Here is an 18,470-nt window from a genome sequence, read left to right as displayed (position 1 = left end):
CCAGCCAACCCTACCCAGCTTCTATGGGCTGCAGTCGATGCAGTCCTTAGAAGCTGATGGACTGCACATACGCGGTCCCAATGTCACATGTGCGCATGCGCTGGTCCCAACCGCTGCCAGATCCACTGTGCTGGCGCAGTGACCTGGCTGCCCGAGACTACGGTCTTCTTCTCTTCTTTGACCTGCAGTGCAGGCAGCTGGTCACCATCTATTTATCTCAGCATAAATGTAAGAGGACTTTCGTGGTATCATGAAATGGGCAGCAGAAGTGTGCCAATAGTGCAGTAAAAGCAGCAAACACACAAAATTGGGTCTTTTAAAATGTTATTTATTTGGATGTCTTCTCCCAGTTCCATATTTCTGTTGTATGTTACGGCAAAGGTATAATGACTTTCTTTTCTTCGGTTGCTGAAATTTGCCTATGTGCCACTTATTGGATTACATTTTAACATTGCAACATGCTCATGGTGGGAACTAAGACATCTTCTTGTCACCCAGTGACCTACTGTCCAAAGGTGTCTTCAGAGTTATTTTTAGTATCATCGGCTTTGGCAGAATCCTAAAAGTTTTTCTTTTTTTTAAATGGGTATTCAGCTAGTTTATGGTGCAGAGTTCTGGTTCTCAAGGTTAATTGATCATATGCTACAGTATATGCGCCATCTTCATTTTCCCAAAAATTTCCTGAGCTATCTGACACAAGCTAAGTATTCCTGTTATGCCAACAACAAGCATAAGTGCCGCCATACCGTGTAATGATGCCAATATCTTTATGTATTATATGGAAAAAAAAGTATTATTATTATTGCATGTGAGTGGAATATCAGTGCTGTGGGCAAATGGGAAATTGTGAATAACTCTGAGGGATTCTTAAAAACCACTTTCAAGAGCCATATCATTCCATGGTCTAAGACACCTTCATCTTTCTGGGGTCTCGCGGTAGGGCACCACCGCCTGTTGACTTTTTGTCATGTGACTCCTCCTCAGGCTGACGTGAAATAAGCAAGCGACAAGTAAGGAGAATACCAAAAACAAGTGCATGGGCATATCGTTTCAAGGGGTCACCAACAAGCTGATGGAAGAACAGGACGATAAGGACTAGAAGGAGTAGGAGAAAGTTGGCTACATCTCTAGGTCGTCCAGGAACCAAAGTGAGGACAATTCCACAAGCCAGCTCTAGAGATCCAATAGTCTTCCGCAAAAACACAGAGGAAATTCCGAGCTTCTTGAGTCCCGGGAGAGCCTTCAGGTAACTTTTATATGCACGTTTCTAGAGAGAACAGATAGGAAATTCTGAACAGCAATCAGCACAGAAAACCAATGTATGAACAGCATTTGCTGTTGTAATGTTTCTTGAATGAAAATATATATATATTATATATATATATGTTAGAATATCAGTAATAGATAGGGGTTTAATTTCTAAGCGCTGGGTTCTAAAACCCGACACTTCCGATTATTTATGCCCGAAATGTAAAAGGGCGATGATTTTACTAGCAAAACACAGCTGGTAAAAGCATTGCCCTTTTAGATTTCAGGCATAAACCCGATCGGATTGGAACCGCTGGGTTTTAGAAACCTACGCTAAGTAAATAAACCCCATATTACTTTCAGCCAATGCTTAATAAAAACGATCTCTATATGGCTAGCCATCCAAGGCACAGTAAATAGAGTTGTGAAGATATTTCATTAGTAAGTAAACAAAATGTACTGTATTACAGTAAAAGACAGATAAGTAAAGTGCCTGGGTGATTATTACATTAACTCAACAATTCCATTAACCAAAAATGTCTCTATTTATTATACAAAGTTATAAACTTAGGGCCCGATTCAGAGTTGGGATCAAAGCAAAAAAAAGCAAGTAACTTTTCATCTGGGAGAACCATGTTGTTTGTGCCATCATCTTTGCACATCCATTTCCTACAACAGTATACGTATCTCTCTTTTCTATGTCTGCACCCATCTCCTCTGTTCTTGCCCTGTCTAAACTAAACCCTCTGCCTTTTCCCTACCAGGGCCCGCCTTTCTCCCCTTGTTCTGCCAAGGTCAACGTCTCTGCCCTTCCCCAGTCTGCATTAGATTATCTGCCCTTCCACTATTTGTGCCAGATTTTCTGCCCATATCCTGTCTATGCCAGCATCTCTGCCAATTCCTTCTGCGCCAGACTCTCTCTCTCCTTCCTCTGTCTGTGCCATATTCTTTTTCTTTGCCCAGTCTAAACCCGCCTCTCTGCACTCACCATGCCTGTTCCAGCTTCTCTCCCCATCCCCTCTGTGCCAGCATCTGCCCATACCCTGTCTGCCTCATCCTATGCCCCCAGGACTCTTTCCTTTCACTGTGTGTGCCAGACTCTTTGTCAATATTTCTCCTATTACTCTCTCTGTGCCAGTCTCTCACCCTCTGTTTTCGCTTGCACATATTTTTGTTCTATCTGTCCCCCCATCTTCTTCTGTCATTTGCATCACCCCCACTATTCCCCTCATACTTTTCCTCTGCACCTATTCTGGACTTTTCGGGAAGGACGAGGCCAGAGTCTGCGTCAATTGACACAGATTTCCTTTCCTCGCAAGTGACCAGGACCCGGTCAGGCTGCAGTAAGCTTCCGCAACCTGGCCAAAGGAGCAATGATGATTCCAGGCTGCGCCACGGTCGCAGCGCCGGAATCGCAGATACAACAAGGAGGTGTCTGTTTCCTACAGACACCTCCTGCTGCAATAGCATTCTAGGTGGATGGAATTGTACAGCCGCTTGTGTGCGGCTCTGGAATTCCGTCCATCTCTAAACCAGGCCCTGAGTGCGCAGCCAGTTAGATGACACGCCTGTGACACTCTGATAACACGCCCATAAGAATCTCTGTGCTTCTGAATAGCCACCTCCCAGCAGGGGAGGCTGAAGGCTCTGGCTGACAGGGCTGTCACCTGGAGCACCATAGTCTTAAGGGCGCAGCTCTGTTCCCCCAGTCGATAGCTAAATAGTTACTAACTGTTGCTAGAGATCACCGCTGCCACCGCCCTGAAGGACCTTTTTGACGTCAGGTGCTGGGCGAGGCCCCATGAGTTGGACTGGTGGTGACTGGCAGAAGTGGATCTAGGTTGAAACGTGAGTACGATCTGCCCCCAACACCCCTCCTCCCTGTAACACTTTTCCTTTGCCCACTACCGCGGCCAGCAGCACATCAGGGCAGGGAGAGAGTAGAGACTGTTCAGCGGCACTTTCTGTCTTGTTGTCTTTTTCTGCACCTGCCAGCTGCCATCTGATCCACCACCAACATAGGTCTTGTGTGTAAATTGCTAATGCCTGCTGTAGCCAGGAAATTATACTCATGGGGACAGGTTACTGGGGCGAGCCCTGCAGGACACAGGATAATATAGACAGCATCTTTTGTATTGGGGGTGCTAAGTGTACTAAGGGACAGGGTGCAAAGGGGGCAGTCAGTGTATGTGAGGCTATGGGGACAGTGTGTATGTGTGTGTGAGGCCTTAGAGACAGCATGTGTGTGTATGAGGCTATGGGGACAGCGTGTGTGTGAGGCCTTAGAGACAGCATGTGTGTGTGTGAGGCTATGGGGACAGCGTGTGTGTGTGTGAGGCCTTAGAGACAGCATGGGTGTGTGAGGCTATAGGGCTGCATGTGTGTGTGAGTCTATGGGGACAGCATGTGTGTGTGTGAGGCTATAGGGCAGTGTGTGTGTGAGAGAGGCTAAAGGGCAGCATGTGTGTGAGGCTAAAGGGCAGCATGTGTGTGTGAGGCTATAGGGCTGCATGTGTGTGTGAGGCTTTAGGGACAGCATGTGTATGTGAGGCTATGGGGACAGCATGTGTATGTGAGGCTATGGGGACAGCATGTGTATTTGAGTCTATGGGGACAGCATGTGTATGTGAGGCTATGGGGACAGCATGTGTATGTGAGGCTATGGGGGCAGCATGTGTACGTGAGGCTATGGGAGCAGCATGTGTGTCAGTGAGACTATGGGGACAGCATGTGTACGTGAGGCTATGGGGACAGCATGTGTGTGAGGCTATGGGGCAGCATGTGTGTGAGGCTATGGGGGCAGCATGTGTGTGAGGCTATGGGGGCAGCATGTGTGTGAGGCTATGGGGGCAGTATGCGTGTATGAGGCTATGGGGACAATGTGTGTCTGTGAGGCTATGGGGACAGCGTGTGTGTGCAAGCCAAAAGAGGCAGCGTGCGTGTGAGGTTAAGGGGGCAGGGGATAACAACGGAAATTTTGCTCAATCGGTGACCCCCTGAATTTACAGTGTCATTCTAAACAGGAACGCTCTGGACTTTGACTTCGAGCCGGAGTGAACCTTGCTCATGGAGGATTAAGTGAAAACCGAGATGCCTATGTGCACCGGTGTCCACCTCATTCACACAATGGTGCTGCAGTTTGTCGGTAAGAGTCAGAGGGCTCAATCCAATTAAGTGTGATTATCTCGCACTCGCGAGTAAGTGTGGCTGTATCTGTATGCCACACTCACGGTACTCATAGGGCCGCGAGTTTAGGGTGAGATCGGGCCGTGAGCGGGGCGAATGCCTTCATGGAGCTCCTGTGAAATAATGCTAACCATGTGCAGGATACTGGCTAGGTACCACAGGATTCCTATGATGAATCGTGGTAAGGACACAAAGCAGGGGTGTTTCTAGAGAGGAGGGTGCAGTCTCTGACACGAGCCCCCTCCTCTCTGTCCGGCGGCCGGCAGCGCACTGAGCTGTGCGTGGCCAGCGCCGGAGTTATAGACTCTGGGCACTAGAGTGCGCCCAGAGTCTATAGAGTATGCACAGGTCACCGGGAAAATGGCTGTGGCGGCCATTTTCCCTGTACTGCGCATGTGCAAACGATGGGAAAATGGCCACGGCGGCCATTTTCCATTCGTTTTTACTGCGCCGGACCCCCGCTCCAACATGGGACTCCAGAGAGGTAAGTATGCTATGGGTGCAGGGTGTGCGGTGCGGGGTCCCCCTGGACCCAGGGACCCGTGTGCCCTGCACACCCTGCACCCATTATAGATATGCTCCTGACACAAAGAGGACTATTTATCATTCAGTAATTGTAGCATATCCCCAAAAAACGCTCTTTTCGGGGGATACCAACAAATATTAAGTATCACTCTAATCTACCATGGCGGGACTGCAGCTGATATCAGAGATATCTGCTGCGATCCCTCCATTTCTGACAGCAGCTGTAGCCCCCATAGATTTCCATCTCTAAACCAGGCCCTGAGTGCGCAGCCAGTTAGATGACACGCCTGTGACACTCTGATAACACGCCCATAAGAATCTCTGTGCTTCTGAATAGCCACCTCCCAGCAGGGGAGGCTGAAGGCTCTGGCTGACAGGGCTGTCACCTGGAGCACCATAGTCTTAAGGGCGCAGCTCTGTTCCCCCAGTCGATAGCTAAATAGTTACTAACTGTTGCTAGAGATCACCGCTGCCACCGCCCTGAAGGACCTTTTTGACGTCAGGTGCTGGGCGAGGCCCCATGAGTTGGACTGGTGGTGACTGGCAGAAGTGGATCCAGGTTGAAACGTGAGTACGATCTGCCCCCAACACCCCTCCTCCCTGTAACACTTTTCCTTTGCCCACTACCGCGGCCAGCAGCACATCAGGGCAGGGAGAGAGTAGAGACTGTTCAGCGGCACTTTCTGTCTTGTTGTCTTTTTCTGCACCTGCCAGCTGCCATCTGATCCACCACCAACATAGGTCTTGTGTGTAAATTGCTAATGCCTGCTGTAGCCAGGAAATTATACTCATGGGGACAGGTTACTGGGGCGAGCCCTGCAGGACACAGGATAATATAGACAGCATCTTTTGTATTGGGGGTGCTAAGTGTACTAAGGGACAGGGTGCAAAGGGGGCAGTCAGTGTATGTGAGGCTATGGGGACAGTGTGTATGTGTGTGTGAGGCCTTAGAGACAGCATGTGTGTGTATGAGGCTATGGGGACAGCGTGTGTGTGAGGCCTTAGAGACAGCATGTGTGTGTGTGAGGCTATGGGGACAGCGTGTGTGTGTGTGAGGCCTTAGAGACAGCATGGGTGTGTGAGGCTATAGGGCTGCATGTGTGTGTGAGTCTATGGGGACAGCATGTGTGTGTGTGAGGCTATAGGGCAGTGTGTGTGTGAGAGAGGCTAAAGGGCAGCATGTGTGTGAGGCTAAAGGGCAGCATGTGTGTGTGAGGCTATAGGGCTGCATGTGTGTGTGAGGCTTTAGGGACAGCATGTGTATGTGAGGCTATGGGGACAGCATGTGTATGTGAGGCTATGGGGACAGCATGTGTATTTGAGTCTATGGGGACAGCATGTGTATGTGAGGCTATGGGGACAGCATGTGTATGTGAGGCTATGGGGGCAGCATGTGTACGTGAGGCTATGGGAGCAGCATGTGTGTCAGTGAGACTATGGGGACAGCATGTGTACGTGAGGCTATGGGGACAGCATGTGTGTGAGGCTATGGGGCAGCATGTGTGTGAGGCTATGGGGGCAGCATGTGTGTGGGGCTATGGGGGCAGCATGTGTGTGAGGCTATGGGGGCAGCATGTGTGTGAGGCTATGGGGGCAGTATGCGTGTATGAGGCTATGGGGACAATGTGTGTCTGTGAGGCTATGGGGACAGCGTGTGTGTGCAAGCCAAAAGAGGCAGCGTGCGTGTGAGGTTAAGGGGGCAGGGGATAACAACGGAATTTTTGCTCAATCGGTGACCCCCTGAATTTACAGTGTCATTCTAAACAGGAACGCTCTGGACTTTGACTTCGAGCCGGAGTGAACCTTGCTCATGGAGGATTAAGTGAAAACCGAGATGCCTATGTGCACCGGTGTCCACCTCATTCACACAATGGTGCTGCAGTTTGTCGGTAAGAGTCAGAGGGCTCAATCCAATTAAGTGTGATTATCTCGCACTCGCGAGTAAGTGTGGCTGTATCTGTATGCCACACTCACGGTACTCATAGGGCCGCGAGTTTAGGGTGAGATCGGGCCGTGAGCGGGGCGAATGCCTTCATGGAGCTCCTGTGAAATAATGCTAACCATGTGCAGGATACTGGCTAGGTACCACAGGATTCCTATGATGAATCGTGGTAAGGACACAAAGCAGGGGTGTTTCTAGAGAGGAGGGTGCAGTCTCTGACACGAGCCCCCTCCTCTCTGTCCGGCGGCCGGCAGCGCACTGAGCTGTGCGTGGCCAGCGCCGGAGTTATAGACTCTGGGCACTAGAGTGCGCCCAGAGTCTATAGAGTATGCACAGGTCACCGGGAAAATGGCTGTGGCAGCCATTTTCCCTGTACTGCGCATGTGCAAACGATGGGAAAATGGCCACGGCGGCCATTTTCCATTCGTTTTTACTGCGCCGGACCCCCGCTCCAACATGGGACTCCAGAGAGGTAAGTATGCTATGGGTGCAGGGTGTGCGGTGCGGGGTCCCCCTGGACCCAGGGACCCGTGTGCCCTGCACACCCTGCACCCATTATAGATATGCTCCTGACACAAAGAGGACTATTTATCATTCAGTAATTGTAGCATATCCCCAAAAAACGCTCTTTTCGGGGGATACCAACAAATATTAAGTATCACTCTAATCTACCATGGCGGGACTGCAGCTGATATCAGAGATATCTGCTGCGATCCCTCCATTTCTGACAGCAGCTGTAGCCCCCATAGATTTCTATGGGGGATGCAAAGCTGTTAGATAGATTCCAGAGTTTGGCCCTGGCAGCTAATGCCATCTGAAGATGGCGGTAGCCACTGTAGCCTATGGGCTACATTCTGCAAAAATTACCGGGAGAGGGATCCTCGGGAACCATCCCCGACAATGGCCGCCGCACATGTGTGATGAAGGCACAAAACAGGAGTGAAGCGACCGCTAATGAGATCATTTCAAATCTAACATATCTCAGGGATATATCTCAGGGGTCCACAGCTGCATAGAAGCCTATCAATCATCGGTTGGGTATTGGAAAGCTGCATCCGATGGCTGGCAACCATCGAATACCAGCAATTTGATGGAAAAAGTACTTCTATCGAAGTGGGAGCATGGATGGTTGCTAAACATCAGTGGCCCTCATTCAGACCCGTACGCAAGTGGCCGTTCGTACGTTGGGCGAACGTAAAAAAATATTTAAATTCAGGCACACGCTCGTATTTTCGTTCGCATCAAAACATCCTCCCCAAACTCAGGCGACCCCTCCTCTAACTAACGAGCGTGCCAAATAGCGAGCGTACATCCCCGAAGTGGTTTGAAGGGAACGCACGCACTAGTACTACCCGGAAGTTGGACTGTCACATTTCGATTAACTGCTCGTTTATTCTGCCTACCTCCCTCAATCGTAACATGCCAATCAATATATCAATTAGCTTAATTGTTTTTTTGTTTTTTTTTACACAATGCAATAAACTTTATTTATGTCCGTGTTTGTGTTTTCCCGCAGAATACGTACGGCTTAAACATTCGCTTTTAATTGTCAAAATACATGTTAGCCCCTATTAAATAATTGGTCTATTTGTTTTTAGACCCGCATATTTCCAGGAGTCCATTTCTTTATGTAAATTTGCTTACGCATGTCACTGCATTAAGCCCATCATAAGTCTCCACAGATTTCTGGGCCTGTCGAACACATGACTCATACACTAACCAATAGAATTGCTCCTGTTAATTTCCTAAATACATTAGCCAATCATTAAATTTGGGAGCACTTTATCAAAAATTATTTTTATGAAAAACTCCATTGCCATCATGAGAGCCTCCGCATTCACCAGGCGCGAGCTGCTGGTGCTTACGGAGGTGATGGATAGGCGGATCACCACCCAGCCTCCACCCATCACCAACCGCGAGAAGCGATCCGCATATGCGGAGGTTCGGGCCCGCCTGCGCTCCTTCGGCTCACGCCGCCATATCGGGCAGCTGGAGCGCAGGTGGTTGGACCTGCAACGGCGGACGCCCCGCTTGCTGGCATGCTTTCGCATGCAGATCGCTCAAAGTAAATTTAATGGATTGTGGATTTCATGTTTGTCTTTGTGGCCCTACCTGCATGGCCATGTTTTCCCTGTCTTTCATATTTATTCATTCTCCTCATATCTGCATGGCCATGTTTTCCCTGTCTTTCATATTTATTCATTCTCCTCAATTTTTTTTTTTTCTTTTGGGGGTGCATTTGAAATTGTTTTTGTGCGCGGATTTGTGTTGGAACTAACCCCAATTTGTTTCCCATCTTTTAGGGGCCCAGCGAAGACTACGCCGTCAGCGTCCCGCCAGACGGCGATCACGGCCACTCTCCCCCACCCCCAGCCAACACTCCAACTCCACTCCTTCCCCTATTCCCCACTCCTCCCCAGCCTTCCTACACCCTCAGTCAGATTTTTCTGGATTCCTTCCCCTCCGTCCCAATTCCCCCTCTCCTCCAACCACCCCTCTTCGAATGACCCCCTCCCCGGAGTCGGTCATTACACCGCCCCGATCTTTGGGGAATGGACCCACCTCCGATGGAGGGCCTTCTGTAGCTGGCGTTGGGTCTTCCGGTATGTTTTTTTTTGCACTTTTTTATCGTCACAAACTGTTTGTATGTATTCTTGTTTTTTTGTGTTTTTTGAGTTTATTTTCCAAAATTAAGTGGTTTTGGGCGATTGCCGTAACCTGTTACTGCTGTTTTCAACATACACATAGCACACCTGTCGGAATTTGGACATAGGCCTTGTATTTTTGACCTACACCATTTTAGTGTGATGAGTTTTTTTGCAGTTTTTTTTTTTTTTTGTTTTGTTTTTATTTTTTTATTAAATGTGGTTTCACTATTGTTGTATTAATCCCCAAACTTTTCTCACCCACAGAGGAACAGAGGCTTCGGGCCAATTTATCCGGCTGTGTGGCCCAGATGCACAGCCAAATCATCGGGGTGCTGGTGGTCCTTGACCGTATGTCGGTCCTACTTAGGGAGTAGTTGTTTTTTTTTTCCCCATTCTGTAAATAAATTGTTTTTTTTGAAGTTACGTTCTGGCTCATTCATTTTGTCAAAACCACATATTGTTTACCCTGACATAAGTAGAGTGTTCCTGCAAGGATTTCAAGTTTTGGGCAATAAGAGTGTGTGTTGTATTTTTTGGTAAAACAGCCACAACAAACACCTAACAGTACAAATCTGATATCCCTTTTTTGGTGTAGTCACAATTAGATATTTTGACATTTTACAGGTTCCTAGTTGGTGTGCAAGCAGCTTCGGGCAATCTTACGAAGCAAAAGGATTGTACAGGCTTCCTTTTGGTGTTGGTTTGGACCCTGAAGAAAGAAAACATTTTTGCTCAAATGGCGTCAGTACTGGATTACCCCTTAGTCAAATGTAACGTGTGTGAACCTGGTTACACTTGGTGGTAAGGTTCCAAAAAAGGGACAACATTTCACTCTCAAAACATTTATTAGCAACATAACTGAAAAATCAAAGTGGTCACTCACAAACAAAACACACAGTGATAATCTCAAATACAACACATAACAAAAATCCAACTTCACAAAAAAAAAAATCAAGAACTGGTTGACGAAGGACCATGCCAACATGATTCCACATATATGGCGTGGCAATAAGTGTTCCAGAATATATCCACAAAATATCCACATACAGGTTTTGTAAGGGTAGCAGGAAGTAGTCATCGTTGGAGTGCCCAAGATTATGGAAAAAAACAGAAGAGGGAGCAAAAAATTAGGCAAAAATTAGATGTTCTCAAACAAACCCAACCACATTAGGTATCAACACTGTTTTTTGGCAAATAATTACCTAAAAAATCGGGCCACCACATCATCGCGTATGGCCCCCCCACATACTGACCTCCGACCAACCTCGGGGGGGCCATCCTCAGGTAAGGCATCCTCTGGCTGCATTGGGACACCACTCCTTATGGCGATGTTGTGAAATATCCCACACAGGACCACAATTTTCGAAACCATATCCGGCAAATACATGAGTTCACCACCAGAGCGGTGGAGGCATCTGAATCGGCCTTTTAAAAGGCCGATACAGCGCTCCACCACTTGCCTGGTGGCTGTAAGTGCGGAATTATACTCACTTTGTGGCCCTGGTGTGGGAGCCAAATAAGGAGTGAGCAGCCAGGGCGTGCAAGGGTAGCCACTGTCTCCTGTGAAAACGAAAAGACAACATCAGGCTCACTCTGTATGAAGCTTAACATTGTTATGTACTAAAGGTCTCCACTTACCCAGAAGCCACGCATCACCAGCTTGTAGGTTGGTTAATTTGTGCCATATCCCTGATTGCCGGATGACGAAGGAGTCATGTGCACTTCCTGGTAATTTTGCATTCAGGGACAGGATCTGGAGGGAGGCTTCACATACCACCATTACATTGAGGGGGTGATAGTGTTTACGGTTTCTAAATATTGCCTCCAGCCGTGCTGGAGGCTGAAGTGGTATGTGAGTACCACCCACAACCCCTATGATGTGTGGGAAGCCAGCTATTTGGTAAAAAATGGCCTTGGCCACGCTAAGGGCACCCATATCCAAAGGCATTTGAATAAAATGATGGAGGTGCTTGAAAAGTGCCTCCATCACTGCCCTCAGGATCCGGGAAAAGGAGGATTGGGAGATGCCAGCCACTATTCCCACCGTTGTTTGGAAAGATCCTGAGGCACAGAAATGTAACACCGCCATTAATTGCGTAAGTGGTGGAATTGCTGTAGGACTGTCAATTTCCCGCTCAAGATCACTCTCTATTAATGAAAGAGTGTCTATGATGATTTTTGGAGGAAGACGGTATCGTCTTAAAACCTCATCATCTGGCATTCCAAAAAGGGTGACACGTGTTCGAAATATCTGGGGCCTTGCACGCCTACGATGCCTACGCCTGGGACGAGATTGAGGTTGGTCGGCTTCCGGGAGCAGGGCCAGAACAATCCGACCCATATCAACCTGAAATGACAACATTGGAATGTCAGCCTTTTTACCACACCCAATAAAAATACATGTAACTTTGCTTGAAAATTCCATCCATTGATGCTTACATGCCGGGGTATTGTCATGATTAGTTGTAACTGCAAATAATAACAACAAAAATATACATCATTTTATGCTGGCCATGTCATTATCACAAATTTAAGCAACACAAAACATAAAAGGGGACACACACACATTTGGGCAAAGAGCAAAACGACGTTACGCACACTACGTCAAATAGAGGCCAAATGTAAGCAACCAATGCTCCAGGCCAAAAAAAACATTTTTAAGGGATGAATACACATTTCACAAAGCGCAAATAATTTCGCAAATACATGGCACAATAGGAAGTAGTAAAAATGCGCTAATTATTTCGCAAATACATGGCACTATAGGAAGTAGTAAAAATGCGCTAATTAGTTCGCAAATACATGGCACAATAGGAAGTAGTAAAAATGCGCTAATTAGTTCGCAAAAACAAGGCACAATAGGAAGTAGTAAAATGCGCTAATTATTTCGCAAATACATGGCACAATAGGAAGTAGTAAAAATGCGCTAATTAGTTCGCAAATACATGGCACAATAGGAAGTAGTAAAAATGCGCTAATTAGTTCGCAAAAACAAGGCACAATAACGCCGCATAAATAATGTGCAAAAAACACAGAGTTCGATTTTGCACAAAACAACGTTACATGTGGAAGGCCAACCAAAGTTGCGTACAGACAAACAAGAACATTTCCTAAACAGGTTAACACATGAACTTACCAAGAGCTAATATATAAGAAACCGAACCAAAATGTCTTTGGGGCAGAGCCAAAATAAAACCTAATGGTGCATACACACGATCAGATTTTTCCTTCAGATATGAACGATAACGATTTAAAAATCGTTCAGTCGTTCATATCTGAAGGAAAATCGTTCATATCTGACATGCCTGAACGATGGACGATCAACGATGCGCGTTCCCGTTTGTCAGATAACGATATCTGACATCTGATGGGTTTGCAGTCAGACTTGGACGATTCCATTAATTTTAATGTAGTCAAAAATCGTTCAATCGTTCAAATCGTTCAAAACTTTGGTAAAATCGTTCAAATCGTTCAAATCGTTCAATCGTTCAGTCGTTCATCTGACAAATCTGACAAGTCTGACAAATCTGACCGTGTGTATGCTCCATAAGAGAGATGAAATGACTGGAAAAACTTATTAAAAAAAACGACACCAGAATGAGAGACAAATTGACCCAAAGTTATACTTCCCCAAACTTACCAAAACTGGAAACGAAACAAAAATTCTAAATGGAAAAAAAAGGTAAGGAAAACAAAGAAAAACCGAAACAATAAAATAAACCACAAAAAACGCAATATCCGAAACCAGCCAACAATCAACTCCAACCAATGTAACCTCCAACATTCAATAAACGCCACCTCGAGTCGAGACGGCCCAAGCCATAAATAGTGTTTCGTTTCCCGCACAAATTAAGGAAGGATCAGAGGAACGCACAATCAATGATGCGGCCGCAAAATAAGGACGCATGTATAAATACGTCACGAGACAAAAACACAATTCTGGTGTATTTCTAGTTTGAAGATCACACATGGATACAGACCAGGGAAACAATGGACAAGAGTCAGGCGGTAAGTATTTCATGCATTTTGACTCAATGATTAATTATAAACATAATATTGTGCAAGTTGTGAAGTTGAGAATTCTGCAAATTTACCCAAATAGGTGAGGAGGATGACATGGAAGAGGCTGCTGGGCCCAGTATTCCGGGCAAAGCTGCCAAAAAGAAAAGGCAGCCACAATTCACAAGAAAGGAGATGGAGGTTTTGATTCAGAAGTGTGTGGACATCCTGCCACAGGCAGACAGGAATATGAGTGCAAGCCAGAAGTGGAGAATGTGGGAAGAGGTAGCCGTGGATGTCAATAGGGTGGGTGATTATGTCCGTCTAGCCCGGGATGTCAAACGGCGGTAAGTAAACACTTGACCACCCTAAAACCAAATCAAATAAAAAGTAATGGTTCCAATTTAACCCACAGATGGCAAGACTTCAAATATCGCCTGAAACAAAAAATGGCACACAGGGCTAGGCATGCAAGGGGGACAGGTGGAGGTCCCACCCCTGTGTCATTGGAGTTTACTGATTTAGAAGAGCTGGCACAGGGGTGTGTGCAGCCTGTAGAGGTGTTTGGCGTGTCCAACATGGATACGGACATGCCAGACTTTGCGGCTCCTCATGTTGTCCCAGGTAAATGTTGTGATGTCACCAACTCTGAAATGTTATTGTGCCAATATGTCGATTCTAATGTGAGTCTTTTCTCATTTTTCCAACAGAGACACAGGCGGATGAGTCTGCTCCAGAGGGGAGCCTTGGCCACAGAATTTCTGCTGGCTCTGCAGGGGAGGAACCAGTACATCCGGCTGAGGACCCTGCAGAAGCCAGTCCAGGGCAATCCCCCTCGCAGGCAGTGTCCCTCCTCACAGAACTCAATTTAAAATCGGATTTCCATACGGAGATTCTGCAGAGGATGGACGCCAGTCTGGTACGGGTGGCTGAGGCCCTGGAGCAAAATGCTGCGGCCAACGTGACCATTGGTTAGGCCCTGGCGGAAAATACCAGGGCCAACATCCACATCGCCACTGCCCTGGAGCAGCTCGTTCGCCAGCACATGGTGGAGCCGACCTCCCTTCCTGCCGGAACATCAGGATCCTCCACCTCTGGCACAACATCAGCCAATCCTCCAAATGTGCCTAGCCCTGTGCCTAGTCCCGAGGCCACAACATCTGCCTCTGGACAGGCCAGCCTGATGACATCCCGGACCCGGTCTGGCGCCCTCCCTCCCCCAGCCAAACGGGCGAAAAAACGGTGACACCATTGGTTACTTTTCCCACACTCCTTCTGTGCTTGCCTCATATTCCTTTCTGGCCAAAACTTCCCTCTCCTTTCTTGTGAATTGTTTTTAATTTTTTCTTTTACGTTTACCCAAAAATTATTGTTTGCACAATTAATAAATATTGTGGAACACTGCCCAAAATGTTGGAGTTCAATATGTGTTTTTTTTTTTGGGTGGATAAAAAATAAATTTTCCAGAAATGTACGACTTTGTATTCTGACATTATTGAAAAAATGGGTTACTTTTAATCCGGGCCCACAAGCCAACAAACAACGTTCAAACTAAAAAATTACACATTGTAAAAAAATTGCTCGTTAAGGAACGTTTAAAACATTACCTAAGGAGGAAAAAACACCTTGCAAGCACAAAATGAGGGACCAAACCTAAACATGATGACATTATTGTTACAATAGTCCAAAAAATGAACACATTGCGGCCAAAATACACCCCCACAAATGTACGCTAATTGATTGTGTAATCCTGACATTAGCAGCTATGATTTCCACCTGCGTTCGGTTTTGTGCTATCCAAAAAAACTGCTTTCAAAACACATACCAAGCCGGTTTTCAATCCAACACTAATTGACTTTCTGACAAGCCGTGATTAATCGATGCAACATCGTGGAGTGCCGGGACGGAGGAGAAGGCCATCGCCACTGTGGTCGAGTTATCCAGCCCCTAAGCTGTGCGAGCATTTTGAAGGGAAAGAGGATCATCCAGTGACGTATGAGTTGGTACGAACACATTTGACGTTCGCATTTGTTAATGTATGTACGCCCCAAAAACGCCTCGCCACGCCTGCGTTTTTCCATCTCCACCCCCGTCACTGCCCAAAAACGGCCTGTTCTGTCAATCACATTTGACATGTCACTTCCTGTACGCTATTTGACGAACGACACAAAAAAAAATCGCAATCTGCCGTACGCACATGCGCAGTGTAACACCGACGCATGCGCGGTTACTCAACATCGGAACGCAACGAGCGTACTGCCTCTAACGAACGGCTCTGAATCAGGCCCAGTATCCGATGTCCATCCCTATCCCAATCTGTCACAAAAAATACTGTATAGTTTATGTCTCTCATTAAAAGGATGAGTTCACAAACATAGTCAAAGTGGAACATAAGACAGATAATGCACCGTGTAGCTATGATGTATGATGTATCAAGCACCCCACGCTAGCTAAACATGCAGAAACAAGAGTTTCAATGTTTTTCTCAAATTTAAGTTTCTTAAGTGAAAGTTTTCAGAGCTGGTCTGTGGGAACTAACGCCATCTTCATATGTTAGCCAGTTGAGCTTCTCTGCTTCCTGTAGGAATAGGGGGCCTGATTCAGAGCCGGACGCAATTAGCGCTCGCTCGTCCAGAAAATAGGGGTGGCTATTCAAATGAACCATTCGCTCTTTGCGGTCTGTTCACGCCTCTAGGTCTGAATGAGCGAACCAAACTTGCGGTAGCTTTTTGGAAAAATACGCCCCCTGGCCGCTCGCATCCTACGTCATGTCCGCTATTTATTAGATTAATCGAGTACATCAACCAGCGTATGAACTGCTCGCTATTCTTGTGGTTGGTTTTTGCTACCACAAATTTGCGAGCAGTTCTGGCTATAAAATAACCCAGTGACGTGGTCAGTGACGCTGCTGTATTAATTATGCACACCCATAAAACGCCTGTTTTGACCTTTAAGCACGCCTGCGTTCTGATCTCCACTCCCCGTTTTCAAGCACCTTCCCCTGTTACCACCCACATACGCCTCCTCCTGTCACTCATATTAGCAGGCATTCGCTATTTAGCGAACAAACGATTTTCTGCCGCACTGACTGGTTCGCGCATGCGTATTACGATCCGTACGCATGCGCAGTTGGGCAAACATCGCTCGGAGCGAACGAGCGGCCGCTTACGTGCGGCTCTGAATCAGGCCCAGGGTCTGGATTGTGAAGAGGGATCCATTTGGAACCCTCTGCTTCCTCCAGGCCTCAGAGTGCCCAGGCATGACCTAAGCTTGCATATGCGCAGTAACACTGCCAGGAAGGATATAGAAAAGGGGGGCTAAGACTGCCAGGAAGGAACCAGCACTGTGATTATGATTGTACATAAATGTCCCTTTTCTTCTTCGCAGGGACAGTGTGTTCTCACAAGCGCTATCCTTGTTAGAGCTGTTTCATACATAGGACAGATATTTAAGTTGACAGCACTAATAATAAACCCACCTATATGGACTGAAAGAAATGGCAGCAATTATTGATACATGTATTTAAGTGTGAATAATTTTTTTTCCATCTGATATTATAGTAAAATCAAAATTAATAGTTAGATTCTCCCCTTATTAGCTGGTCTCTGCAGAGGTTAATGGCCCATTAGAACAAAGAAGCTCACGTATTGTAGCAAGACAGTGAGAATGAGGGGGGAGGGTAGGACAATCACATTTAAATCTGTGACTGCTATCCAAGATGCAGCATACAGTACCTAAAGGAAGCCGTGTTTGTGACATAATGCATAAAGAACGATTGTGCACCTTGTACACAGACATGCACAGTGCCTGAAACTGACTAAATACGGGCCTGACTGCTAATTTGACATTTTGCTGATAAATAGAGGAAATATTACATGTAATTAATAGGAGGCTTGGACACCAGGAACCTTCTGTGCATTCTGACTCCTGTGCTACAGTATGAGTCTTAACAGCTGAATGACAATCCTGTCTGACTACTTCAGGAAGATGTGACATGTAAATAGGATATTGCATAATATTAGGCTACAATCAGATAGGATTAGCAGAAACAGGAACGATACAGGTGGAGCGGTATAAAATAATAATAATAATAATAATAATAATAATAATAATAATAATAACATGCTTGCAGAAAATGCTAAATATTGTGTCAAATACACTTTAGGATACAGTCATTTCTAACCATTATTGTCCCCCCACCCACTGTTCACCAGTGCCCCCACCACACCTTCCCTAGCTCTTCCATCTTTATCCTTCTCTCCTTACCATCTCGCTGTATGCATCCTTGCTGAGCCTGGGTGTCAGTTTAATTGTTCCCATGAAAACAAAGAAAAGGCCAAGAGCCATTGAGAGGGCAACTATTGTTACAGTACGTGGAGAGGCCATGGGAAAGGCTTACTTACTCACAGTCAGTGCCCCCTGCTATATAAGACTATGCTAGAATAATAATGACAAGACAGGCGCCTGCGTCTTTCATAGCAAGGCTCTGGATGCCTCATGATCCTAAAGCCTGCTTCCCTTATCTTTCCTGCCTACACACAGCTGCTGGCTTTTTTTTTTCTAAACATCTCTGCCAGGGCCACTAGAGATCACACACTGTAGCAGGAATATGCAGAGAATAAGGCTGTAGCAAGTTAGCAACAGAAGAGGGCTATGAGAGGGCTGTGTGTTACAATGGGTGGGAGAAAATAACAGAAAAAGAAAAAAAAAATATTGAGAATAATAAAGTGAATCGTGTTGCAGTAACTGTTAGTGTGACATACATGTTCTTCAATGACAATTCTGTGTGCACAGATTGGGTCATATCCATCTTAAGCATAGGGTAGGGTAGGCTCATAGCGCGCTATGTAAGGGAACTAGAGATGCGCGCCATGTTTTTTGGTTTTGGATCTGTATTTTTTCCAAAAAACAGCTAAAACCAC

General features: G+C 46.4%; 1 protein-coding gene across 1 annotated transcript; it reads right to left on the bottom strand.

Moving 5' to 3' along the window:
* Positions 1-319: 319 nt before the first annotated feature.
* TMEM35A (transmembrane protein 35A) lies at positions 320-17,990 on the bottom strand. Its single transcript, XM_088466759.1, has 2 exons — positions 17,815-17,990; positions 320-1,267 (listed from the first exon to the last, which is right to left on the bottom strand). Exons 1-2 carry the CDS (start codon positions 17,932-17,934, stop codon positions 905-907), a joined length of 483 nt encoding a protein of 160 aa, XP_088322885.1. The 5' UTR covers positions 17,935-17,990; the 3' UTR covers positions 320-904.
* Positions 17,991-18,470: the final 480 nt, after the last annotated feature.

This window comes from Taudactylus pleione, unplaced genomic scaffold, assembly GCF_031769625.1.
Source record: "Taudactylus pleione unplaced genomic scaffold, aTauple2 ptg000009l, whole genome shotgun sequence".
In the NCBI taxonomy this organism is placed as follows: Eukaryota; Metazoa; Chordata; class Amphibia; order Anura; family Myobatrachidae; genus Taudactylus; species Taudactylus pleione.
Note: the sequence above shows the minus strand (reverse complement) of the source record. Positions and strands in the feature narration are given on the sequence as shown.